Below are 26248 nucleotides of genomic sequence, written 5' to 3'. Positions count from 1 at the left end.
TCATTTGAGCTCAGCCATTATCCACATTTTGGAGCATTAGTTTATAGGACTCTGAAGACCAAATTCTGCTGTCAGATAGAAAGGCAGAGCAGTTGGTATTTAATTTCTTTACCACCTTCCTCTTTCTTGTTATTTCTTCACCCTGTGCCACCTGTATATCATCCAGCTCTGACTTTGGCTGGTTTCTTGGAACAGAGATTTTCTTTACTGTCCCCTCTGTGTTTGTTCCTGTTGACAAGAGGATCCTGTCAATCTGCCAGCATTAGGAGAAAACATCAGAGAACAATAAACATTCCACATTTGTAAACATGCTTTTTTTGCTCCTCCAAACCCCTTGCTGTTAAGTAACCAGCTCCTTTGCCTGCTGTGGGTTAATGGGACTTTTAGCCTGTGATCTGCCCATGGAGCTCAGGCTGCTCAGTCCAGCACAGATGAGCAGAGCAAAAGCACTTCCAGCAGCCTCTGTTTCTGGTAGGTTCCATTATGAGAGGAGGTTGGAGTAGATTGTCATGGAGAAGATTGTATGGCTGCTCTCTGTTGGCTGAGATTGCTTAGATTGCACACCTTTTGAGTCAGATTGTGTTAGATTTGGATAAATAAGCCCTCCAGAGAGGGGCAGAGATCCCAAAGGCCCTGGCTGTGCCCTCCATCTCATTCCACATCAGGCACTGAGGGGCTGTGCCAGCATCCCTGCCTGGCACTGGGCAGGTCAGGTGTGTGTGAGCCACAGCCTTGGCACTGGCAGCACTGCCAGGCTGGGAGCTCAGCCTGGCCTTTCCCAGGAAAATCTCTAGCCCAGATTATCACAGCTTGCCAAGGGATTCTGCAGAGACTCATTGTTTGCCCCATGGCTCTGACAGGTTTTCTCACAGAATTTCTTGCAGAAAGGCCTGAACAAAACCAGTTATTCTGACCTGCATGGGAGCATGAGAGCTGATTTCTGAGATTTAAAAGGATGTGTTTCTTTTTTCCTCTCTAAGTATGAAAACCAGGAATGCTACAGAACACCTTAGATTTTATTTTCTAGATGGATTGCTCCTCTGTTTTGCTCAGTGGCATCAGGCTACAGGTAAATAACTGTAGGCATAAGGGACCTGGGGAATGGTTTCCTAAAAAAATCCATGAGGGGAGATTCTGACTGTGCTAAAGCCAGTGGGAACATTGACAGGACATGCAGAGAGCCTAGGACTTCTGCCAGGGCAGTTTTCTGCCTCCTCCAACCTCTTTACCCTCTTGCTGCCTGGCCATGACTGCAGCAGCATCCCTCAGCCAGAAGGGTCTGAGATGTTTTGCTGCTCTCCTCTGAGTCTGAGGAATCTCTCCTGTCACTGCAGTGCAGCTCCTTTCATGGCATTGCTGTTCCTTGGGCTCAGCACCACCATCCAGAGCACGAGGCACTCTCCTGTTGGAGCTCTGTGGAGCATACAGGTGAGAGGAATGAGCTGGCATTGATCCAGCTGAGGTCACCCAGAGCTGCACAGTGTGCACCACTCAGCTCAGGGCTGAAATGTGCTCCTGGTCTGTGCAGGGCCTGATTCTAAAGTGTGTTTTTGTGGGCATCCATTTGCTTAATGTGGTTTGGCATGAAACGTTTCTTTATGTTGGCTTGGTGAGGCTGGCTCTCCTTGAGACACTTGTGTTTTGCTTTTCCTGCTGGGAAAGGAGTGAACTCCTCTCTTCTGGGCTGGCTGAGACTGTTGAGGGTTTTTTGTTAATTTTATTGGTTTTGATTAGAAGCCAAAAATGTTTAAAAGATAAAGGAAGCAAACTCACCTTAGAAAAAGTATTGTGCTGAGCTACATAATTCAAATAAGAAAGAGCAATCACAAAGATCACAAGGGGAGTTTCCTGATCCCACAGGAATGCAGGATTGAAAAGAACTTTCTGACTTCTGTGTCCTTATTTGCTAGCAAGCATCATTAAGACACTGAGCTGCTGCAGTCATATCTTCCATTTTCCAGAGCCTCTTTCCTTCCAGCTGCCTTTTCTTGGGAAGCTGAGGACAAAATATGTGTGTTTTAGAGTGCAGCAACAGAAAGCCAGGACAAATCTCTGAGCAACTTATTATGAAATCAAAACCCTTAACTTTCTTGCAAGAAGCAGTTTTTAAATAGAAAATCCCAACACTGCAGTGTGAAAAAACAGAGCCTCCATTCACCTTGGTACTTCCTGAGAGGCAAATGAGCTTTGAAACTTTCCTTCCAAAGCTGCTAAGCTGGGCTGCTTTCCCTTTTCAGATTTACCCAGTGAAAGCTGCTCCAGAATTTGCTCTCTCCCAGCTCTGCAGGGCTCAGAACTCACCCTGGGTCAGTCATGTCTGCAGGCTGTGAGGCTGGGGGTGCAGCCCAGCCAGAGGCTCAGAGGCAGGGAGAGCAGCAGAGCAGGGCAGCTGAAGCCTCCATGTGCTCTTGGTGAGTGGGGGCAAGGTTTTTCCAGCCCTCCCAGCTCCACAGCTCACCTGGAGGCGTGGTGTCACCCCAAAACACAGCATGGAAGCAGTTCTAGGGAAGCACAAGCCCCATAAACCATCACCCAGGCATCTCAGGTGTTTCCTTGGGTGCTGCCTCTACAAATGTGGAGGAGAAACCGGCAGAGTCCACTCTTGCCCTGCCTGCTCCTGAGAGGTGAAGGGAAATGTTAAAATACTTCAGATGACTTCAGTGGAGTAAATGCTATTGTACTTGTTGAAGTATGGCCTTATCTTTTTCTAGTTTACCCACAGCTCATGTGCTGCATCCAATCAGGGAGCTATTTTTCATATGTTAGACATCAAATTGGATGGGTCTGTCTTGTTTGCTTGGTGAAATTGAGAATTGCCCAACCAAAATAAATCTTTTATGTGCAAGAATGACTCATTAGAATAATTTTAAATTGCACTCATTTAAATGTTTTTATTTAATGCAAATAAAGTTTTAGATCCAATTATAGTTTTTATTTCCTCCTTTTGCTGAAAATTTTTGGAAGATACAACAGGTTTTAAAACTCACAGGAGTGTAAAGTCCCCAAAATCTGCAGTGTGTATAGTTACATTTCTGTTTTATAGATCTCTGTTTTACTGATGTCAATTTAAATACAGCAGCAGTTTTAATGCTGTCAGTGCAATCTTCTCATGCCCAATTTGCTTCTAGATCAGTGAAGCTAAATGTACTTTAAAATGCATGAATCTTTATTTACTTTTTATTACAATAGCCTGTTAGATCCAGTAGTAGTTTTGTAAGTGCACTGCCTCATTGTAATTAACTTTTATGGGTTTAGTTGAAAAGAAATATAAACTCCTATGCTTTGTAGCCAACCAGAAATTGATACAAGATAATGAGAAAACTGGAATTGTCATATATAAAAAGAAAGACTCTATGATGATAAATGGTTCCAGCAGTAAATTTGGTGCTTCATAAAGGCACCAGGCAGATCATGGAGACACCAAATAAAATGAAGACAGGTAATGTGTTTCCCACAGACAGATTTAGCCTCATCTGAGAGGATGAACAGCACCAGCTCCAGGCACTGGAGCCATGTGGGACACACCCAGAGTCCTCCTTGGGTGTGTTTCATCCCCATCCTTAAAATTTTTAAATCAAGAGAAAGGATTTAAGGAGAACTGCAAACATCTTACCAAGACTGAGTTAATTTTACCCTGTGTCATTGTACACACAGATTGACCTGTCTGTTCCTCATCTGGAGAAAGTCCCAGTTAAATGTTCACTCCTGGTGTCCCAGCAGTGTCCCAGCAGCCCAGGGAGCTGCCTGCACCTGACTGAGAGAGCAGCAACTCCTCCTTATCCTTACCCTAACATTAGTTAAGTGAGAAACAAAATATTCCCCACTTAGAAGCATCATATTTGTGACCCAGATTTTAGGACACAGCTGTGATCACGAGTGAGCTGTGACAGGGGAGTGCATCTCAATGGCTTCAGCCACTCTGCCCATCCTGAACACCCCACACCAGTTTTTGCTTTTGTTTCTGCTTTCTCTTACCCACAAGCTCCTTGTTTTCCTTCCTAGAAGGTGTCTGCAGCTATATCTAGCAACACTTCCATGCACCAAATATCTGGGACATATTATCTCATGCTGAGAACTTGCTCTCAGCAGTGAAATTGGGCTGAGGAAATAGTCAGTAGGATGTGTTTCTCCACACTTGTCAAGGAGCAGCCACACTTTCCAGGAATGGTCCTATTGCAGTCTGCTGTGAAGATTAACAAATGGCTTCATTTCCCTGGCTGCACCTGCAGATAGGAGAGACCTTGAGGGAAAACCCAGAACCCCAGGGCTGGTCAGCTGTGTTTGTGTTCTCTGTCTGGAATTCACATTGAACAGCTCTTTCAGCATTGTTCAGTGTCTGCTCTGTGTTCACAGAATCATTCAGGCTGGGAAAGACCTCTGGGATCATCAAATCAAGGCATAAACCTGCCACGACCAGGGGCACCAGCAAACCCTGTCCCTGAGCACCACATCCTCCTAGCTCTGAACTCTCACAGGGACAGTGACTCCATCACTTCCCTGGGCAGCCTTTGAGTGAAGAATTTTTTTGGAATTGAAAGAATGCTTGACCACCCTTTCAGTGAAGAATTTTTTTGTAATATCCAACCTAAAGCTCCCATGGCACAACTTGAGGCTGTTTCATCACTCAGGAAATTTGTTATTGGATGTAGATGGATGCCTCATCTGCATTTTGCTGTTTGGTGTATTTGTGTGCATCCTAACATATTTGGTGCTTTGCTGTATTATATTATAGGAAGCACTGTGTGAAAATAAGTAAGATTTATTTTTAGTGCATGGTAACTTTATGTGATCAATACAATAATATCATAATTTCTTGCCTTAAGGGCTCAACCTGAATGCTGGTGAAATGCCAAGACCTGATCAATAGTCTGCTGCATTTTTAGAAGAGATGCATGTGATGGGCCAGCTCAGCCTTTGTGCTCAAAAATGTGGGGAAAATCACTGCCATTAGGCAGGCCAGTACAGATATAGACAGCTGCTTTACACAACATGCAAAGAAATACAGAGAATTGAGGTGAAATCTCTACCATTCCCCTGAATATGTTGTAAGACAAATATTCCAGGGTAAAACATTAGTTTAAATTATACATCTTTCCAGGATTGGGGTAATTAACTCAGAATTAACTCAACTTTTTCATTCTACTTCCTTTGCCATCCGTCAGTTGAATTGATATCATTAAATTCTACTCGGCAAATTATGATTTTACTGTCTCTATCCAATTCACATAATATATTCCTTGAAATTCTGGTTCTAGAGTTGTCTATTATTCATTAAAATACCCTCATAAGTTATTTCACTTCCCTGACACCTAGCAGTAAAAGTAGCAGTAAGTTCCTACTTTGTGTTTTATCAGCACATGCTGGGAAACAGGCTCTTTGTAATTCATCTGCTTGCATGGAAATTAAATGAAAATTACATAGATGGGAGAGGGGCCACATGCCAATTGTTCAGCCTTGCACTATTTTGCACACTGCCTCATTGACAAAATACAATCTTTTCCTGAATGGACAATTTACAAGAGGAACCAAATGGATCCTTACTGGATATTCTGCCAAAATTGTCATTAAAGATGCATGAGGGGAATTTGTGCATGAACCTGTCATGGAGCCTAGGCTGTGATTAAAAATATGCTACATCAAAATTTGGGTTTCATGCGTTAATTTCAAATATATATTCAATTTTTCCACTCTGTGTTTTCTGCTTGTAACAAGTTTTCTTGTTGGAAAAGTTTACTCTTCCTGCAGACAGTCTGATAAGCACAGGGACAGCAGTGGGTTCACTGAGTGAATCTCTCACCCAAGATGCTGTCTGGCTTCCTAGATGAAAAAGGTTCAGGACTAGAAAGTTCAATCAGTAATATACAAACATGAAGTGTTCCTCTATCAGCTCTTAGGTGTGGGATTTGATGGGCAAGGCAGGGTGGTTGATAAGGCTCTGTTGACTCATGTTTGTTTTTTTTGGGTGGTTTGATTTCCATTCCTGTTGACACATTGGTGGGAGCCTCAGTTCTCCTGCAGCGCTGGAGTTATCAGGACAGAGCAGTTGTTATTCAGACCAACACCTCTCCCTCTCCTGATGTGTAATTTGTTTTGCAACGTGTTTATTTTTGGTAAGATTGCGGTGTTTTGCTTGTTTTTATAAATGTCTATTTCCATCCTCAATCAGAGGCAGCAGCTGCATGGAAAGGTCTTGGTGTTGCTGAGGTATGAAATTGCATGACAGGCTTTCCCTGGACCTGCTTGGGATGCAGGAGCCTGTAAATGTGTCTGACTGTGGCATTCACATTCTCTGAAAAAATCCCTTTGCCCAGGATTTTTCTCCTGGGAAGCTGAGAAGCCTCAGAGAAAAAGAGAACAATTCTTACCTCATTTGCTTCTCCTGTGTTGTGCTCATGTGTTTGGAGATTGTTCACCCACAGGTGATTGTTTCATTGGATTCTGCTGTGAGTTATTTTCACTCTGACCAATCAGGGCCAAGCTGTGTTGGGACTCTGGAAAGAGTCACAAGTTTTCATTATTATCTTTTTAGCATTGAGTAAGTATCTTTTCTGTATTCTTTAGTATAGCATAGTATTCTTTAATATAATAGAGTATTATAAAGTCATAAGTTAGCCTCCTGAGAACATGGAGTCAGATGCATCATTCCTGCCTTCATGGGGACATTCCCAGCAAATGCAATATCTGACACCTGTGAATATTGATGGCTGGGAGGCAGCAGAGCTCTGCCCTTCTGTCTGTGCACTTGTTCTGAATGGGAATTTCTTCTCACTCCACTATTGAAATTTTGTATTTGTTGGGTAAAATTTTGAATTTGCTGGTTGGACTTTTGTTGGTTTCTTCTGATCAGTCAATTTGAAATTAACAGAAAGGGAGATTTACATTTTAACACAGGAGAAGCCAAGAGCAGTGAGTCACTTTCTTGTTCAAATCCAGCTGTCTGTGTCCATCCAGGATGCACAGCAGCAGAACAAGATTAATTGATTGATAGAACACAGCAAGTTGATGTTGACAAGCATGAATACAGGAAAAAAAAACTTTCAGGGTGAAGTCCTTGAAATATACCTTTTACACCATACTTTATCTACTTTTCATAATGATTTTTCCAAGATTTTCTAGTCCATATTGGGATAGGTGCCTCTTGTAGCTTGGGAGTAACTAATTATACTACAGCACTAATATTATTCATTTGTGTTTGTGAAATTTTAGACAACAATTAGAATTTTAGAATAATGGAATATCCTATGAGTTGGAAAGGACTCTCAGGGATGACTGAGTCCACCTCCTGGCCTTGCATGGGAAGCCCCAAGAATCCCACTATGTGCCTGAGAGCATTGTCCAAAGGCTCCTTGAGCTCTCTCAGGCTTGGGGCTATGTTCACTTCCCTGGGCAGCCCCTTCCAGTGCCCATCCACCCTCCAGGTGAAGAATTTTTTCCTAATTTCCATCCTAACCCTGCCCTGATGGCTTCAGGCCATTCCTTGGGTCCTGTCTCTGTTCACCAGAGAAGGGATCAGTGTCTCCCTCTCCTCCTCCCTTCATGAGGAACTGCAGACCCCAGTCAGGTCTGTCCTCAGTCTCCTCTCCTTGTGGCACCCAGAGCTGTCCCCAGCACTCAAGGTGAGGCCACCCCAGTGAGAGCAGAGTGGGACAGTCCCCTCCCTTAGCTGGCTGTGCCTGATGAACAGCACCTATTTTATTATGTTTAGCTAGATTATTATGTTAACACATTATTTTATTATTGTAGTTATCGCTGGGTTTGATTTGTAATCAAGGGCAAGATTACACAGTAATAATAGTATAACCATGATAATAAAATAATGTTGCACTTGATTACAAAGCAAAAACAAGCCTATCAAAACCCCCAATGGTATAACTTAACTAAATATAATTTCTTTAATTTCCTTTACCACCTCATGAGACCACTATAATTTTCTGGGTAATAGTATTCTTTCTAATATATCAGTACGCCCACGCTTCATTTATCCATGTTAAATTAAACTTCTACTTCATGTGAATGGACCTTACAATAGGCCCACAATTTCTGCAAAACCCAGAGGAGTACAACTGCACCCAGAGGGTGGTGACATGTTAACTTTCACTTTCTCTGATGTTACCCATGGGTAATAGGGTCCACGTGCCAAAACATTGGTATGGGAAATGGGATCACTTGTCCTGAACTGCAGATTTTCTTTCAGCAGATTTTTTGAATCCTTCTCAGGATTCAAAACTGGGTATTTGCATCATTTGTGAGAGAGAGACAGAAAGTCAGGCAGGACTGGTGTTGCTGCCTGTTTGTTTTCTTGTTGGCTGAGAAATGCCACCTGAATTTCAGGATGTGAGGATGAAGTTACATGTGATAGCTTAGTCTGAAGTGTTTCTAAACCTTTGCATCTGTGAAAAAAGCTGTGCTGAGTTGTCTCTTATGTGTCCTCATCCAACAGTTTGACAAGTGGGCATATTATGGGCTGTAAGCACTGCAGTAGGAAAACAGCATAACCTCAGGTTAAATCACATCCAACTTCTTTCATAACAGACTGAGAGAAGTGAGCAGTTTTAACTAGTAACAGGGTGTGCACAAAATGCTTACAATCATGGAAATCCTCAATGTCAAGTTACGTGGTTTTACCAGTTGGATTGTGACAGTAAATGACAAATCTGTTTGTTGGGGTAAAGGGATGATTTAAAATCATGTTTCATCAGGCTGGTTGGGGTGTAACAGCTCTTCTGGGAGGGCATGGGGTGAGCAGGGTTGCAGGAGCCCAGTTCTTCATCCCCAGACAGCCTTCCCAGACCCCAGGGCTGCTTGGGTGCTTGTGACAGGGTGACCTGCTCTGTTCACAGCAAGGGGCTTGGGACAAGCCAGCCTTATCTGAGCATCTTATCATATCATATATCATATCATATCATATCATATCAATCATATCATATCATATTGTTTGGGAGGCTGATTCCCAGCTAGTCTGAACGGAGAATGCTGCAAGAGGACCAGCAGCTGAGCCCCCTCTCATCTGTGCTCTGGTGCTCCTGGGCTGAAGATGGAATTACCCTGCAGGCCTTGGCAGGTGCAAAGGGAAGCACTGCCACATCCAAGGTGAGGGCTGCAGGCCTTCTTCCCTCCAAGGCTTGATGCAGAGACATCCCCAGGCCACGATTCTGCCCACACTCCCCATCAGAGCCTTTAATGTTGGTACTTTTTGCTACCGTGGGGTGGGGGCGTTGCAGCAGGAGCTCTCTGCTGTCTCTGCCCATGTCCTGTGGGTGTCTGGGCTGTCTAGGAAAGCCTCCTGTGCTGCTGAGAGAAATGAGCTCCCTGGCAGGATCATCAGCCACTAAAGCTTTCAGACCTAGTCTCCTTGTGGAAAATTATTTTCCAGGCCTGTGAAAGAAGCCTCCAGGGTTTCCATGGTGTGGCAAAATGAGGAAACATCTAAGAATTATGGGAAAATGGGGAAGAAGTGGAGAAGGACTGCTAGGTAACTGATGTTAACTTCAGACTTTGAAACATTGTGCTGGAAGATAAGGGCTACTGAAATAATATTTTTCGGGTATTGTTCAAGATTTGAAAAGAGATCAAGTAGTTAAATAACAGTGGCACTTGTTTGCTTCCTCTCATTTCTGCATCTTATTCTTCAGTTAAAAGACAGTTATCAGCAAAATTCCCTAAGTTTTTGGCTGGGTCACACCACACATCAAGAATCCTCATGGATAACTGTGCATTTCTGGGTGCAAACTGGGCATATTTTGCATGCAGGCATGGTTATTGCTATAGAGTACAGAACTGATTAGCAATACAGGCATTTTCTAGATTGCTGTTAGAGTTCTTTAATTAAATGTCTGTGTCTTGTTTACACACAGGATGAATTGTCCTCCACTCCTGTTTCAGGGAATGACCATGATCTTCCTTGTGCTGCCTTTTAATTGGGGCATGTTGCACCTGCACAGATTTCTCTGCTGAGCTGGTGCATGGTGACCAACAAACTCCTAGAGAAGTGACACTTGCTCACATGCTCACACACTTCCTTGAGATTACTGCACATGGAACAGTGTTCATTAGCAAATGAGCTATTATTATTATTATTATTATTATTATTATTATTATTATTCCCTTGAGAGAGCCCCTGCAGGTGCTGTTCCCAGTGTGCTGAGCTCCAGCCTGACATTTCTGCTGTAATGAAAAGTCTGTTCTTGGTCAGGAGAGGTCTGGGCACAGGGGCAGAAATGCTTTGCAAGTGGGAGGTGATGCCTCAGGTTTCAGCTTTTATACTTTTCAGATTCCATGCTGCTCTAGTGTGTACGTCTGAGCTTCATATTATGGGATGGTGAGCTCTCCTCACAGAGCTGGGAGACAAAACAATTCCTTCTCCAGCTGGGGACCAAGGACAAATGATCCAAATCTCAGACCCAAGAGCACAAACAACATGGACTGAAGAGAGAAAACCAAGAAGAATGGGACTTCATGAGCTAAAGCTGTAATTGAACAATTAACTCCAATATGCAAATGGACCAGGATTTATAAAAGTGAGAGACCCCATGACTTTGGTTGTCCATTTGTGACCATTTTGGTTCATCTTGGGTGCAGCCCTGGCTGGGCTCTTGTGCTGCCCAGGGTGGATCCATTGAGGCCTTTGAATAAATCCCTGCTTTATTCTTTAACTCCATCCAGCCTCTGTTCCAGGTCAGCCTTCACAAGGCATCAGAGGTGTGCACCTAAGGGATGCAGTGACAGCAGGACAGTAGATGGCACTAAGGATGAGGACCAGAATTTCTTGGCTTCTTAGCAACCCCCAAATAATTGCTTTTGGCAGTGGCTGCTGTAGAACACTCTCACACTGGCATTCCTAGCTGTATAATCACTTAGAGATGGAGGAATCAGCTTCCTTGGAGGAAGATAAATGTGGCATGTGTTTTGCAAATCCTGAGAAATACCAAGAATGAAAATTATTATCTCTAAGCATGATCAAAATATGGCTTCTTCCTTTGGCTGAAGTGGTTTCTTGCCAGCATCAGTCTCACCAACTGCTTGTACTGGGTTTTGACTTCATCAGGCAGCAAACTGTGCCTCCCACTGGCATGAAGTGCAGCAGAGCATTAACCCACTGTCCCTAATGGGAAAGCTGATTCACTGAACTCCTTCAATATCCCTAAATTCCCCAAAGCTCTTGAGTGTGGGTTACAACTCTGCTTTGGCACAGGGCTGAGCAGGTGCAGGGCTGCACTGAATGGGGGCAGAACAAGGATCACATCCTGGGCACATCAAGCAGCCTGCAGCAAGAGGGAGGAAAAATCACTGACACTTTTCAAACAGCAGATCTCACATCAGGCTCTATATCCCAAGACACAGGGAAGAAATACTGAGTGGACATGCCAGGTATAGCAGACCAAACATCTGCATCCTATGCTCAAAGCCAGCACTGCTGGTTTGCAGAACAAAATTTGCAGTGAGTATGCAAATTCTTATCAAATTTGTCATTTCCCTGGAAGATTTAGTAAAAATATTGGCTAGTGAAAGATGGCAGATCTGTGTTCTCTGAATAAGGAACCCTTTATATCCAAGGAATATTTTATCTCTTACTGATATCAGGTATTTTATCATAATCTGGAGGCCAATTTGTCCAGCTGCATTGTCAGGAGGGAGCCTGAGCTGAGAAAGAGGATTAATCCCATGTAGGCTGCCAGGCAGCTGTCAGCATAGCACAGACATCTGAATTGCCACTGGGTTATGCTGGAATAAAACCAAATGCCTAAAAAATTTCCTCTTTATGGTTTTGTGTCCTTTCCCTAGCCCTAGAGCCAGTCCTAGGATTGAGGCAGAGTTTAAAAACTTCATTTGGTATTAGGAATTCTGAGTTCAAGCAGATGGCTTCTGCTCAGCAGACAGCTGTAATTGAATAATGCCACATCATTTTCAGTTCTGAATTTTAGTTTCCTCAGATGATCTGCAGGCTTTGGCAGATATTTCTTATGATAATGGATCTTTCTCAATTTCATCAGAACCGAGGAAAACCACCTGTTACTGACACGCGTTTGTGCACTTTGTAATGAGACAGATTATTTGGAAATATTTATATTCTCATGTTTAGAAGGTATTTGTGTGAGGTCTGTGTTTGCTTGTGGGCTTACTTTCCAGTGTGGTGTTCATCCAACTGTTGCTTTATTACGTGTTTAAATAACAGGTGAAGGCTGATCTATGAGCTGCATGAAGGAAATTGAAGGAGAGGATGCTCTCCTGATGCTGTGCTGACATACAGAGCATCAGTGGATAGAAAACGTTTACTGATATGGATATTTTATTAGGCAGTGGTTTCATTTAGATCAATTACTGTGAAGAACATGTAGCTCAGAAGTGTGTGAAGAGATCACAGCTCTCTTGGAATTAAAAGGCTGGAAGGAACCCTTTATATGAACTTGCTGAAACAATTCAATTAATTGTGCCATTGCTCTCTTAACTGTCCATATCACTCAATGCAAAAATTCCAGATGCAGCTACAGATGCTTCAACTGTGAGCAGAGAACAGCACTGAGCCTAGAAATTTATCCTCTGGCTTCAAACATAACTTTAGTCTCTGCCAATAAATGAAAAAGTTAATATAACACATGGATTTATGGAATGACAAATTGCACCAGAGTAATTTTATATTTCCATAAGAGAAGAGATGCTGACATTGGGGGTGAAAACAACATTCACTAGGATTGCTTCTTAGCAAACATCCCATTTTATTAACAGGGCTGTTTAAAGTATAGTATATGGAAAGCTGGCTCCTTGCATTTAAAATATTACTTAAATGGTATTCAAGCAACCTTTCCCTAGCTCAGATAATTATATCTGTTCTAGCTTTAATTTTCCTTCTTTCTTACACATCCTGTCAAGACTGCAAGTCATTGCTATACTGGATAGAAAGGAAAATCTAACAGCTAAAATTCTTATAACACCATGTGAGTGCAATTTGCAATAAAATACAGTCACATAAATTAATCACTGCAACTTGTGAGACAAGAACCAAAATATCTTTGGAGGCACATTCAGCTCCTCTGGAATTTCCCTTTAATGGTGAGGGGTTTCCAAAGGAGACCACACTGCTCCATGCCCATTTCCTGCTGCTCCCTGCCTTGCTGACAGCTCCAGGAGCTGTAAACAACAAACAGCTCAGGGGAAAACCAAAGCTCAGGCAGAGTGTCACAGCCCAGCTGGATGTGAGCAGTGGCACAGATCCAAATAAATCCTTAGTGTGGTGTTGCACTGTGGCAAAGCAGCATCTTCAACTCCCAGATGTCCAGGCCAAGTGTGGGGTGCCAGCAGCGTCCCCCTGGACACTGATCCCATCGCCTGCTTTTCTTGCTTGCTGGTCTCTTCCATTCCTTTGGCCATCCCATCACCTGAGAGCCCATCCTCTGCTCAGAACCCCTTGGGACACTCAGGCCTTTTTGAACTTGCAGCACTGAATAACAGAGTCCTTCTCCTAAAAGTCACCATCATTCTTTGTGTGTAGGTTATGTCCCTGTGCATGGCTCTGCTGGAACATGTGATGCTTAAGGGATCCAGAGAGCCTTAGGACAGCCTTCTTTTGCTCTAGAAAAATGCAGACTAGAAACTTAAAGGTAAACAAAATTTCTCATGTAACTTGATGCCCAGGAGTTCAGTAGATTGGAAAAACTTTGAATTCCACTCTCTTGATGATGAAATCCAAAGGATTGGCAGTGCTGCCCTTGAGATGAGCTGCTGCTTTAGCCAGGAGGCTGCATGTCCCTGAGCCCCTCTCTGGACAGTGGTAAACACTGATGGCTCTGGGGCACCAAGCAAAATGTTCTGTAGTTCTTGGGCATGATGGAGATTTTCAGCACCCTTGGGTGTGTGACTCTCAGAGGGATATGGATGTCTCTGAGTCATTTGTCTATGTAAATTTGAGGAAAACAAACTAGCAGAAAAGAGATAACATAGCTTTATACTTCCTGGTGTGGTATTTCAGACTTAGAAATGCTTTGCTTCCTAGATAAGAGAGAGAAAAGAGAATAATTTAAATTCTGTCATTCCCTTGGGAATAATGCAATGCTATAATGTTAAAACTGTATATAATTGCTTTCTATTTTTGTAAAGCCTGTGGCAGCTATGAACCTTTAAAGTGAGCACTGGAAAGTCTGGTTTGTACAAATTTCTTCAGTTGCATCAATGGTGCAGTGGGGGTAAAAAGCAGTGGGAAAGTGTAGGCTTTATTCTACAAACCACAACAGTGGCTTTCCCTGGCATGTGTGAAAGAACCTTCAAAAGCAGCAAAACCCCTCAGAAAGTGACAGGTTTGGGGTCTGTCCTGGGTTGCTGTTTGCATTGTCTGCTGCTGCAAGGAAACCCAAGTGAGAGCTGTCATTGCTTGGGGCACTCTGCTGGTTTTGGAATTCCCAGGGAATTATCTGAGGCATCTCCTGGATCTTCTGCTGACCTTTCCAAGGGTCAGAGCCCTCTGCAGAGCAGTGGGGCAGTGAATGGCCTGAACCAGACCTGTGGCAGCTGCAGGATGATAAAAAGTGCTTCAAGCACACACAGTGTTGCCATTTTAACTGCTGGGAGGTTCTGCTTTGTACTGGGATTTATTTACTCAAACTGCTGCCTTTTTTCAGTCAATTCTTTAAAGTAGTTAAAAGTGAATTGTAAATGCAGTAAATATCAGAAGCCTAAAATGAGAAATATTGCACATATTTTAGTTTTTAGCCAACCCAATGAACATTTTAAAAAAGGCTTTCGAACACATAAGCATCTTTAATACTTATTTTGCACATGTTAGCTCTCTTTCTTTTACATAAATAGTATATATAGTGTGCATATATGTCAAATGTCATAATGAGACAAAATATATAGTTTTTCTTCCTGTGTCATTTTGAAGGACTTTTTTTATCCTTTTGTCCATCCCAATACACACAAGGCACTGGTTAAACACAGCAAATGTGTGCTGAAACCTTTTCCAAATTCCTGTTCATGGCTGGAAAAGGAATGACTGATGTAGATTGCTGTGAGTTTCTCATGAAAAATTCTTGAAGATACAGAGATAAATTTTACATAATTCTTCACTTTATTGTTGTGTAAGCAGGTTATTCCAGATTTGTCCTAGGTGTTATACTAGATTTTCCCAGGACATATCCTGGAGCAGATTGCATTGTAGAAGGACTGAACATGTACAAGAAGCAGACTTTTTTTTTTTCTTTTTCTGTACCACCATTCTCCTACAATCTGGAATAATTCTGTTTTACCATTTGACTTAATTAATTTTGCTTCCATTTGCTGTGTTTTGTTCAGTCACCTCCTTCTAGAGTAGCTGGTAATTCTGACTCTCATGCACAGTACAATGCCAATAACAGTGCTAAGCAACTCTTTTTACCCATATGCATAAAGCTCTGACAGAAGTGACTCAGTTGCATAGCTGCCATCTTCCTTGATGAAAAACACAAGAAATGTAAGGAACTCTTATCTGACAGCAAATTGACTCCACAGAGAGATGGTCTGTGACTATGCCAAAATGCCTTTGAGTGTCTTTGTTTTTCTGCCAGCAGTTTGTGCTCATCTCAGCTCTTCAGTGACACACAGGAACTGTGGTTTGCTTCTTCATCCTGGGGCAGGAGATGAAATCCCACCTGGGGACCATGACTCCTGGTTAAATATGAGTGTTTGTCCCATGTGTCCTGGGAGGAACCACATCAACCACAGATGCCATGGGATGCTGTTCAGTCCTAGAGGGTGAAGTAATATTCTGCAGAAGTTTCCTTCCTGCAAGGATTTTTGCATGCTTGTTTTATTCTGATCAGAACCAGAAGATAGCACTGACCTCAAAGTAATATCATTGCAATAGTTTACTGCACACTTTTCTCTGTTAATTTGGCCAGTGTAAATTTCTACCCCCCACAAAACATCTGGAGGCAAAAGAATCTGTGGTTTGATTACATGCTGTGTAAAGAAATACCAACTTGTGTTTTGATCTGCTGTGGTCCTCTAATTCCCTTCAGCACTCTCCTATCTACCTATCTACACTGCTCTACCTGCCAGTGCATTAAATATATGATTTTCAGATTAATTCAAGGTACAAAAATCAGTGTTTCTTACAAAGGATTTTGGTTTTTTGCTTATGCAGGTGTTTAGAACTGTTTCTTTCTTGGAGCCAAATTTGGACTGAGATGAATGTTTTTCACTGGAAATGCAATTACTATATCTTAGAGGTGCTGGGGTCCAAGAATTCATTTCACTCAGTCATCTGCTCTTCTAAATATAGGGTAATTGCTATTCTTTGTAAATGAAATAAGAGAAAAAAGAACACAAATTAGAGAAATGTTACCCTCTGTAATTAGAGTGTTTCTGAGGATAAAATTGTTTTAAAGGTATAACATTGTTAACAGATTTTTTTAAATCCTTGTTTGCATCTTGGCACAGTCACAGGGCACATTTCCTATGCTTTGTACATTTACTCAAAACAGAATTAGAATAAAGCTGTTTTTCTTTTTTTACAAATTACTGGCTTTGTAGGCTGTGTAGGTGTTTTTCAAAGGCATGCACCATGCTTACTTAAAAATAATTACATTTCGAGCTAGAATATATATTATGCCCTTCCTATCGAGCAACAGTGATGTGTTACAAGCTGCCATTCTGCAAATTTCCAGAGTGACATTTGGTTATTGCAGATCATTTTAGGAAACTTCCTGAGAAAGTAAAATACCCACTCGTGGCTGTTCAGCTGGAAACGTAATGGAGTGCTCTGGGAGAGGAAGTACTAACAGGATTTGCATTAGGAGAGCTCTGCTCTCACCTTTATCCTCAAAGCATCCTGCCAGTTTGCCTGGGCAGTACTGAGGGCAGCATGGCTGGGCTGTGTTGGTGTCTGTGGCTCCTGCAGGGCCAGGGCTGGCAGCAGGGGATGTCTCCTGTCCCCACGCTGGTGGCTGCTGGGTTGGGGTGAGTTCACTTCAGCAGCAGAGGTTGTTCTGGGGGGAATCAGTCACTGGAAGTGTTTGGAAAGCTTGAAGGAAAAGGTAAGAGAGGCTGCTCATCATTCAATAATGCTGGAAAGGTGGTTGCTGTAGAAACCTCTTCCAGGTCTGGCAAATGTCAGGAATCAGGCTGTGCCCACTGCAGCAGCGCGGCTCAGCCTGGAGAGGCTCCCAGCACAGGAAGCCTGGAGGCTGGCTGCCCTTTCCTGGAGACACTGGGGGCTTCCTGGCCATCTGCCTGGTGTGGGGAGCAGCCACCAATGCCACTGCTCCCCTCTGCAGAGGCTGCTGCACACTCATGGTCACGCTGCCCAAGCTCCCAGGGACTGCTCCCTCCATCGGGGCACGCTCAGGGCTTTGTGCTCCTGGTTCAGCTCAGCCTGAGCACAAAGCTGGAGTGCTGAGGGGTAAAGTGTGCTGGATGTGCTTTGGTGTGGGTTGGCAGTGAGAGCCTGAGGCTGTACAGAGAGCACAGCTCCCACTTGTAGGATTTCTGACTTGTTCTTCCCCAGAGCATTCACTGAGGCATCGCCCAGCAAATCCAAGGTGTGCTTGGCTGCAGCTCTGAGCTCAATTGCAGGCTGATGGCAACGATGTCCTCAGCTATAACAAAATGTGAAGTGAGCAAGAGGCAGAGAATTTGATCCTAGTGTTATAAAGGGGCTGAGTCATATTTAATCAAGCTCTATTCATTTGTACAGCAGAGGTGCCTTTTAAAGTAAAGATGCTCCAGCCACGAAGTGCTGTACTTAGTTCCCTTTGACAGGGACCTCTCAAATGCTTGCTGCTGTGGATTTCAGTCCACTCACAGGCCATTTAATAGACATGGTGCACACTCCCTGAAATGAGTGGCTTATCTCCCCAGAGCTGAGGTCTGGCTGTGTGGGTTTGGTGAGTACTTAGCATTTCATCTGCTTGTTTCCCACTGGTAAAATGAGCTAATGTGTCCATCTCTCTGTGCTGTGCTCTTTGTGAAAGGTTCCTTGGCTTCTCTGGGACATTTCATAATAATTTACTCTGGTTCAGTTAATCTCAGGTTTCTGCATGAAGGTATTCTGGGTCCCTCTTGGCTGGGTAATTTGTTTCAAACCATGATTTCTGGGACTAATAGTTTCATCCTTTCCATTTGCGATCAGTAGGATGGAGCTGCGCCATTCTTAATATAACATTGATTCTACAGAGTGATGATTCTGATCCTTGGGGTAAACTTCAAAATTGCTTTAGACATTCATGTTCTGAATGAAGACACAAGAATATCTCATTATTCAACTATTATGAAGTCTCTCATGTTTTCAGCTGCTATAGATACTCTAGATTTGTTTTGGTAAGAAGCCCAGAGCTTGGCAGGACATGTTATTGATCTCGCACAATCCATTCTGGACACTGACATGGGGGTATCATTCACAAATCAATTTTCTCTGAGCTTTGATTTAAGTATCAGTGGCCTTTGAGGATCTTTCTGGGTCACTTTTATTCTCAAGCTGTACTTCAGCACTGAGTGAACTGTTTAATAAGTGCAGGCACCCAAATGAGCTGTGTGCCAGCTGCTGTCAGATGTGGCCATTGAGTCTGTTCTGTTTGCTAACATAGTTTCTGTAAAGAATAACACCCCATCTACCTTCAAAACAGTTTTTGAACTTCAGCCACTCAGTCCCAGCATCTCTGTAAGGAGGCAAGTATTCCTTTGATATCAAGGCACACTACCTGGGGAGAAAAGGTGAAGTAGTGTCACTTAGCTATGTGTTAGACTGTGCACAAAAACTGTCTGCTACCTTTCTCCTCAGCAGACAGAAACTGAGACTCATACGTCAAGGAAGTTTTAGAAAGGATCTGAGTCAAGTTAATGCCACAAAATGCTTTGCAATCCATGAAAACCATGTGATGAGTGAGTTATAAAGGAATGTAATATTTGATTTTGTGATGATATGGAAGAAAGGTTAAGAGTGGGGAAGAGTGCTAAAATGGTCACTTGCAGGCACTGCCCTTTAGTTACTGGTCACAGAAACCAGATGTTTGGAAACTGGCTATGGGTTTATGGAGTGTCCAGAGCCAGGAATTTCCCATAGAGAAGTCCCATGAGAGGTTTCCTGTCCACCCCTCATGCACGTGCCCCTTACTGGTGTCACAGACCTAAACTATCCCAACGGTTCCTCAGAAATGATGGCCTAGCTTCCCAAATTACTTCCTTTCCTTTTTTTCCTTTCATTTCTTTTCTCTCTATGTTTCAGATTATGCTTGGCCTTTGCCTAAACAGTTGTGCCCTATATGGATTTCCCTAGATGTGCTCTTTTCAACTGCATCTATTATGCATCTCTGTGCCATCTCTCTTGATCGGTACGTAGCAATTCGCAATCCCATTGAGCACAGCCGCTTCAATTCCCGCACCAAGGCCATTATGAAAATTGCTGCAGTTTGGACCATATCCATAGGTAAGCAACATGGCTCTTGACTGTGTCTAAATGAATAATAGTGTTACTCCAATTTTCATTTAGGAATTTATTTTTTTTTAAAGAGGATACTCAAATTAATTTACCTGGCCTGCATGCCTGAGCGGAATAACTGGAAATGGAAGCCTTTCCTTGCAGCTGGTGGGAGCAGTCATTTTTCAGAGCACCATCCCTCTCCACTGCTGCTGTGTCCCTGTCAATGTGCTGATAACAGCAATACCAGGACAAGTGGTGCTGTAAAACTGCTGTGTAAACAGAGCAGACAGCAGCATTAGCACAGCCCGGCACGGGGAGCCCGGCCAGCTCAGAGCGCACGGCTGCGCTGCGGTGGCTGCAGTGGAACTCTCTCAAGGCCTGGTAATGGTCTAAGTGGAGCTGCACAGGGTTGGAGGCAGGCTATCAGCCAGGTATTTACTGATCCTGCCCAGCCTTTATAGCCTGGGCTGCTCTCTGCCACAGCTGGGCTGCTGCTGGTACTGAGCTGGCAAGTTTGAAGTCTTGGTAAATGAGGAGTAGGCATAACAGAAGACATGTTTGTATTGCTTTGATAAAGCGCAATAAGTAAAGCAGCAGTAAAATAGGGAAGAAAACACAAAATTATGGCAAAATGACTCTGTAATACTGAGAATTATGTGAAGAAATTTTTTTTTTGTAGAACTCTTTAAATGTGCTTTAAAAAAGAGACATTTGAGGCAGGGGCAGAATTGTATGACCACTTCCATTTGCTGTGTTGCCTTTTGTGCTTGTTTAAAATGCAGTCTTACAGAGATTTAACATTTCATTTCTATTTTATGAAGTGGTTTTTGCTTTCAGTGCTGTACTGCAAGGAAAAGCATGTTCCAGGTATTTGAATTTCTCCTGAGTTTTTGCCTACTTTAGAAGTGGAATATGATTCTGGTTGTCTGGGTGCTACAGGGACTGATTTTGAAGAAGCTTGCCTTGGGAAAAGGCTATGACAAAAAACCAAAAAATGATAAAATAGGGAAAATATACTTTCTCTCCTCATGAATATAACAAGAATATCTATTAGAAACAAATTTTCATGTGTCACAGGCCTGCTACATTTCCCCTAGGTAATATAATCCACAGTGAAATTGGATTTGGTTTAATCAATTAACTTAGGATTTTTTTGAAATTATTATTACTATTATTTTAAACTCTCTGTGCTCTCTATTTGACATGGGAAAGAAAGCTGCTGAATTCAATACATAAGCAGTCACATGAGGACAAGTTCATGTGGGCTTGGTTTGCACAGGCTCAGAGTCAACACAGAATTTGTGCTCCACGTTGCACTGGAACGCAGAGGGAGAGCTGATAGACCCCCCACAGGCTGAGATGTAAAAATCACATTGCAAAATCTGGGCAATAAAACTGTTCTGCTTGCATTTTTGGAGCTAACTTGCAGATTTCTGCCTGTGCTGCCTTAGATGTTGCTGATGTATCCTTAGAAATTTTGGCTAGTGCTGAAGTGGCTGCCTGCACCAGTGCCTTGAGGAGCAAGTTGTGGTTTGGACTCGGGTCCAAGGGATAAAGTAGCTACTTCATGCATGGTTCACTGATTCAGCAGACTGGTAAGGAAATCTGGTGCCTGACCAAGCAGTAAAGACACAGGCCAGTCTCTTCATGGAGCTGTTTGGTGAGGATTGGGCTCACGATGATGGAAAATAGGCACACTGTGACCTCTGCTGCACCCCAAGGAAAAAGGGACCTGAGCCAGAAGAGGTGAGGTGACTCCGTGCTGCTGTACAGTGCCAACACTTCACCCCTACCCAGATTCCTCAGGAGATGTTTAACCCCTCTGCATTGGATAGGATCTCAAACAGGTGAAAGGATGAAGTTTACCAGACACAGCTTGGAAAGGAGCTGGAATGGCGCTTTCCTGCAAGGTGTGTGGTTTGTCAGCCATAAGGCAATGGCTGTTGCAGCTGTTCCCCAGCACCCCAAAGTCTTTAGGAAGAATCTATGAGCAGTTGCTCTGTGGGATTTTTGTGGTGCACAGAGCTTTGGGGGGCTGCCCTGGGCAGCCTTTCCCTCCTCAGGCTGAAGGGACACAGGGTGCAGCTGTGCCTGTGTGCCCTCCAGTGCCAGGATCACAGCTGGGAGCACCTGCAGCACATCTGGGCTTTAAGTTCAGTTTGTTCTCTTTGATGCAGCTACTGCTGGCCCAGGAGAGCCTTTTCTTGCATCCATTTTTTTGAAGATACAGGCAGAATCCATTCTCCCCAGACAGTCTGTTGAGGGCACTGAAATGCTGTTAGATTTCCTCCTCAGTGCATATGATAGGGCTTACCCTTTTACTTGGGCTTTCTGCAGTAGGTTGCATTAAATAGAGAAAGAGAAGTGTACTCTTGGTATGTATCTAGCTCATTTTAGCATAACTATTTGTACTTCATAAATGAATTTAGAAATGTGGCAGACATGGGAAAAAACTGAGCATGGAATGAAAGAGAACTCACTCAAAGTGTATTGTTGCTGGTTTCTGGTTCTTAACTCCCTTACCTGTCACTTGGAAAGGCCTGGTGAAATCCTGTGCTAATTTCAGGAGGATGAAATAGGTTAAATGAATTCATCCTCGTTTTGGTGTTAAGTGCCGCAAAAGAATTTGTGCATTTCTGTTTGTGATTAAGCATCAAATTCAAAGCAGAACTTAAGTGCAGACTGGTCAGTTTGCAATTCCTAAATCCTGCTTCAGATGCGGAAACTTTTAAATGCATTCCATGCAAAGAACCCTGAATTCAGTTTCTGAATCAGAATTCAAAATATGAAGTAAAAAGCATGTAATTTATCTTAATTCAGTAGCTTTTGCATTCCATTTTTCTGAAGTGTTAGTGCTGACAGCAAAATGTAAAAGAGGTTCTTTTGCTCATTGAACTACAAATTTGTCAAGGTGCACAAGCCTAAACTTATGATTAGGTTTTAAAGTAGGGGAACATAACAGAGTCCTCCTGTCTCTTGACAATTTCTTTGTGAATAGGTCTTTTCCAAAGTTCTCTTTGTTCCAGATAAAAGTACATCACAGACAATTGTCTTGTGCTTTAGCAAACATAACTTGAGCAAGATTTTTGTCATCAGTTAGAGGAAAAGTGGCTGCTGTGAAGGGCTGGGCTTGTAAAAATTAGTTTTGTGGTAGATAGCACTGTGCTGAGGCTGGAAATTAAAACACAGGCAACAGAAATATGCTCACAATTGAAAATGAAAATCAATTTTAGGTGTGAGCCTGCTGGCAGAATCTTGGTATTGTTTCAAGATTTCAGACTTTGTGTAGTTTCAAAGTTTTCACCAGTAACTTGGGGACTTGGCCATTTCACCAGGCTCCTCTGCCCTGCTCTGGGGATGGTGGGTGGAGGTCCCCATGCAGGGCTCAGCAGTGGTGAGGAACAGCCAAACCCTGGGAGCACTCTGGGTCACACAGGAGAAAGTGTTAACTGGGAATCATTAAAATAAACAAATTATCCCTTTGAAAATCTGAATGAAAGCACTTAATTGATGTGGAGGTACACACACATTGCCTCTCATATGAAAATAACTGAAATGTTTTAATTCTGCAGTTCCTTGTGACCCAAAAATATATTGAAAGGCTTTTCCTCTGCTTCCTGGGGTGTTCAAGGTTTGGCCATTTGCTCTAGAGAGCTGAAATTACACATGCTACCAATTTTCCAGCTCACAGTTTCACATCCTCACAAGCAGTGTAAATTCAATTTAGTCCATAAGTGACCATGATAGGGTCTGCCATAGGCAGATGCCACAAACTGTGTGTGTCTGTGTCTGTGTCTGTGTGTGCATGTTTGAAAACTTTTTCATTCTTTCTCTGACTCATTAATGAGATTATAATTTTGATTTCAGGGAGGTACCTGAGGTTTGTGTATACGAGAAACCATTCAGATTTAAAAATGAAATTTAAATCCCCATTTAACTTTCATAGTGCTTCATTGTTTTACTGAGGAGAACTATTTATAGAAATATGGAAGAATATGAAAAGTATAAATGTGTGCTGTGAGGATCAGTAAAAACTCATCTCAGACTAAGTGAACTTACATCTAACACCTTTTTGTTTCTGCCCTGAGTGTTTCTCTCAGGGGCTGAGCAGCCTCATGCTAGCAAGCTGCTCTAATGATGCATTTCAAGAGCCTCCAGGCACCAGCTAAGCCTTGCCCTCTCTCACTGGAGACAATCCTGGAGTGGCACCACTGATCCAAAAGCAATTGTGCTCTCCTAGGGCAGGGGGATGTGCTGCAAAGGGGGCCTGGAACAGCTCTCAGAGCTCCCTGAGGTCACAGCTCCAGAGCACATGCAGGGTTTGCTATGTTTGCATTTCAGCCCATCAGTGTCTCTGGGGTCAGGGGCAGCCCAGCAAGGCATTTCCATGGCTCTGTGCTGGTGGGATGTGTTTGCTCCTGGCACCCTTTGTGCTGGGCTGGGCTGGAGCTGCTCCTGGGAGGTCATGCTTTGGGACAAGACCAAAACCCCAGGAATTTCTTTGCAGGCTTCAGGTTAGCACAAATGTCTGGACAGATTTCATGGGAAAAGGGCAAAACCACTGCTGATGAAGAAGACTTCCAGCACATGGAAGGTCAAAATGTGTTCATTTGGGATTTTGCTCAAACCTTTCCCACTAAGCAGGCAGGCTCTGTGGCTCATCACTTGGACACAAGGAAGCAGTGCTGAAACCACTGTTACTGGCAAAGCAGGTTAGACAATCACCCTCCATCTCCTGGAAAAACATACACATTCCTGACTATGAGCCCTGCCTTAACAGTAGGACAGCAACCACACATATTGCTGGGAAAATGGTTGCATACTAGTAAAGCTTAAGGGAGCTTAGTATCTCTCCAGATTTGGGAGATTTTTTTAAAATATATTGTATTAATGTATTTTAATTTTTTTTTTGCCTTTTTCTATTTGACACTGAATGTCTGACAGGGTATGTTTGACTAAAATTCTTCTCTTGGGAGCACGGGGATTGTAGGTGGTTGGTCTGTAGGCAGAGGTGCTGTGGTGGTGCTGATCTGATAACTTTGGTTTGCCTCCCCAGAGTGCAGAGGTGGCATTAGCATTGCAAGCTGGGCTGCAGGTTGCCTCTTGTCGAGCAGTGGAGGTGGCTTCTGCTCCTAAAGCTTTTCAGACCTGCCTTCTGGTCCTGGGTGAGACAGAAGTATTTGCTTTATGACCTAGAGCAAAACACTAAGGTGTCATCTGCCTGTTTCCCACTTGTTTGAGTTGTCTACAAAGTTATTTTATCTACAGACATTTTTTTGATTGAGTGCTTGTTCCATGATTCCCAAGAGGGTCATTGATCACCCCAGCACACAAGAATTATCAAGGTGAAGAAGAACATATTGGCTGATAACAGGCTGAATTCATAGCAAGGAAAGTACCTTGGGATTCCAGGTGATTTCAGGGTGCTTGGATTGGTTTGATCTTGTCACTGGATGTCAGTGAAAGGTTTTGCCTGGGACAGCAGCAGATGGTGACAGTGTGTGAAGAATTTGGGCAGAAATTAGACTGACCATCCCACCAGGTCTGTTCCCTTGAGCAAGGGGGATGCTGATGTTTGTGTCTGAGGTTCTGCTCCTGAGCATCAGTCCAGGATTACCTGGGGCAGCCCAGCCCTGGCAGGGCTCTGGTGTGAGCAGGATCCCCATCACCCTCCTTCAAATGCACAGTCAGAAACTGTGCAAACCAACAGAAGTAATTGAGCAAAATAGAAGGGCAAGTGGGAAAGTAATCTATTTCTTCTGTCTTATGCTGTTGTTTGCTGGTTTTCCATCTGGCTCAGGTTCTCAGTGCTCTCCCAAGGTTTGAGTAAAGGTCAGCAGCTCATCCAGGCACAGTCACTAATGGCTTTCATCTGTTTGCAGTTGTGCTTGCTGTGGGCAGGGAGATCCTTCAAAGTTCATCCCCCTTCTATCTTTGGCTTCCAACCAATACAAGGCTGGCACAATTGTTTTATTGGAATGGTCAGATAAAACTAGAGCTAATCCAGCCCTGAAGGGGCATTGTTGCAATATTAGTACATGAAAGGCACTGCAGTTAGTCTGCTGAAATATGGGAACAATATGGAATTTTAGTGATTTTGAACACTTCAGAAGTCAACATTCTTCAATTTTCCTCTGAAGAGCTTTGGTTTCTAAACCCAGTGTATTTTCTTGCACACTGCAGGAGGCTGCTGGCTGGTGGGGTTTGCTTTTCACTGTCTGAATGAGAGAAATGTGCAGGAACTTTGTGAGACAGTTAAGAAACCAAACAGATTTGTTTGAGTTTAAATATGAGGTTTATTTTCACTTATGTTTGTTTAAATATGAGGTTAAAGATGTGGATTTGAACATGTAATGTTCAGCAGTGTCCTTGTTTTTACACAGACTTGTTTGGCACACAGCTTTCTCTCTGCTTTCTCCTTTTCAATTGTCTGTAAATGTCTGGAGAGTGGCAGTGAGGCCCAGAGCCACCTGCAGCAGCAGAGCTCTTCCCATGGACACAGCAGACTTTGAATTCAGTGCTGACCCCAGGAGAGGTGGTCCCTGGCCTTCCCAAGCTCCTGGAGCTGCAGCAAAATGTGACCACTCTTGTATTCAGCCCTGAGAATTCCACACATGGAAAGTCAGAGTAAACCCATATGCCTCTGTTTTCTTTAGTTATGTGGTTGTCCTTGGAGAAAATGTGCTCTCGTAGAAGAGTGGAAATTCTTGCCTTTTTCAGTAGAAATAACCATCAAAGACACAGCTATTCAGTAATCTCTGTAATCTCTGTCAGGCTCCTGGGCTTTCACTGAAGAAAACAAGGTATTAAACACAAAAAATATATTGTTTTTCATTTAAGTCAAAGTATCTGTGAATATAAATT

General features: G+C 43.1%; 1 protein-coding gene across 3 annotated transcripts in view; it reads left to right on the top strand.

Moving 5' to 3' along the window:
* Window positions 1-26248, top strand: part of HTR2C (5-hydroxytryptamine receptor 2C) — a 217808-nt gene that overhangs the window by 183582 nt on the left and 7978 nt on the right. For 2 of the 3 annotated variants that reach the window (XM_071442559.1, XM_071442558.1), the window contains one exon: window positions 19190-19390. The exons of the other annotated variant lie outside the window; for it this stretch is intronic. In XM_071442559.1, coding sequence (XP_071298660.1) covers window positions 19190-19390 — 201 coding nt within the window. The remainder of the gene's footprint in view (window positions 1-19189; window positions 19391-26248) is intronic. 3 annotated transcript variants of the gene reach the window in all.

This window comes from Agelaius tricolor, unplaced genomic scaffold (assembly GCF_023055355.1).
Source record: "Agelaius tricolor isolate 1412-34295 unplaced genomic scaffold, bAgeTri1.0.p SCAF_17, whole genome shotgun sequence".
NCBI classification, from domain to species: Eukaryota; Metazoa; Chordata; class Aves; order Passeriformes; family Icteridae; genus Agelaius; species Agelaius tricolor.
Note: the sequence above shows the minus strand (reverse complement) of the source record. Positions and strands in the feature narration are given on the sequence as shown.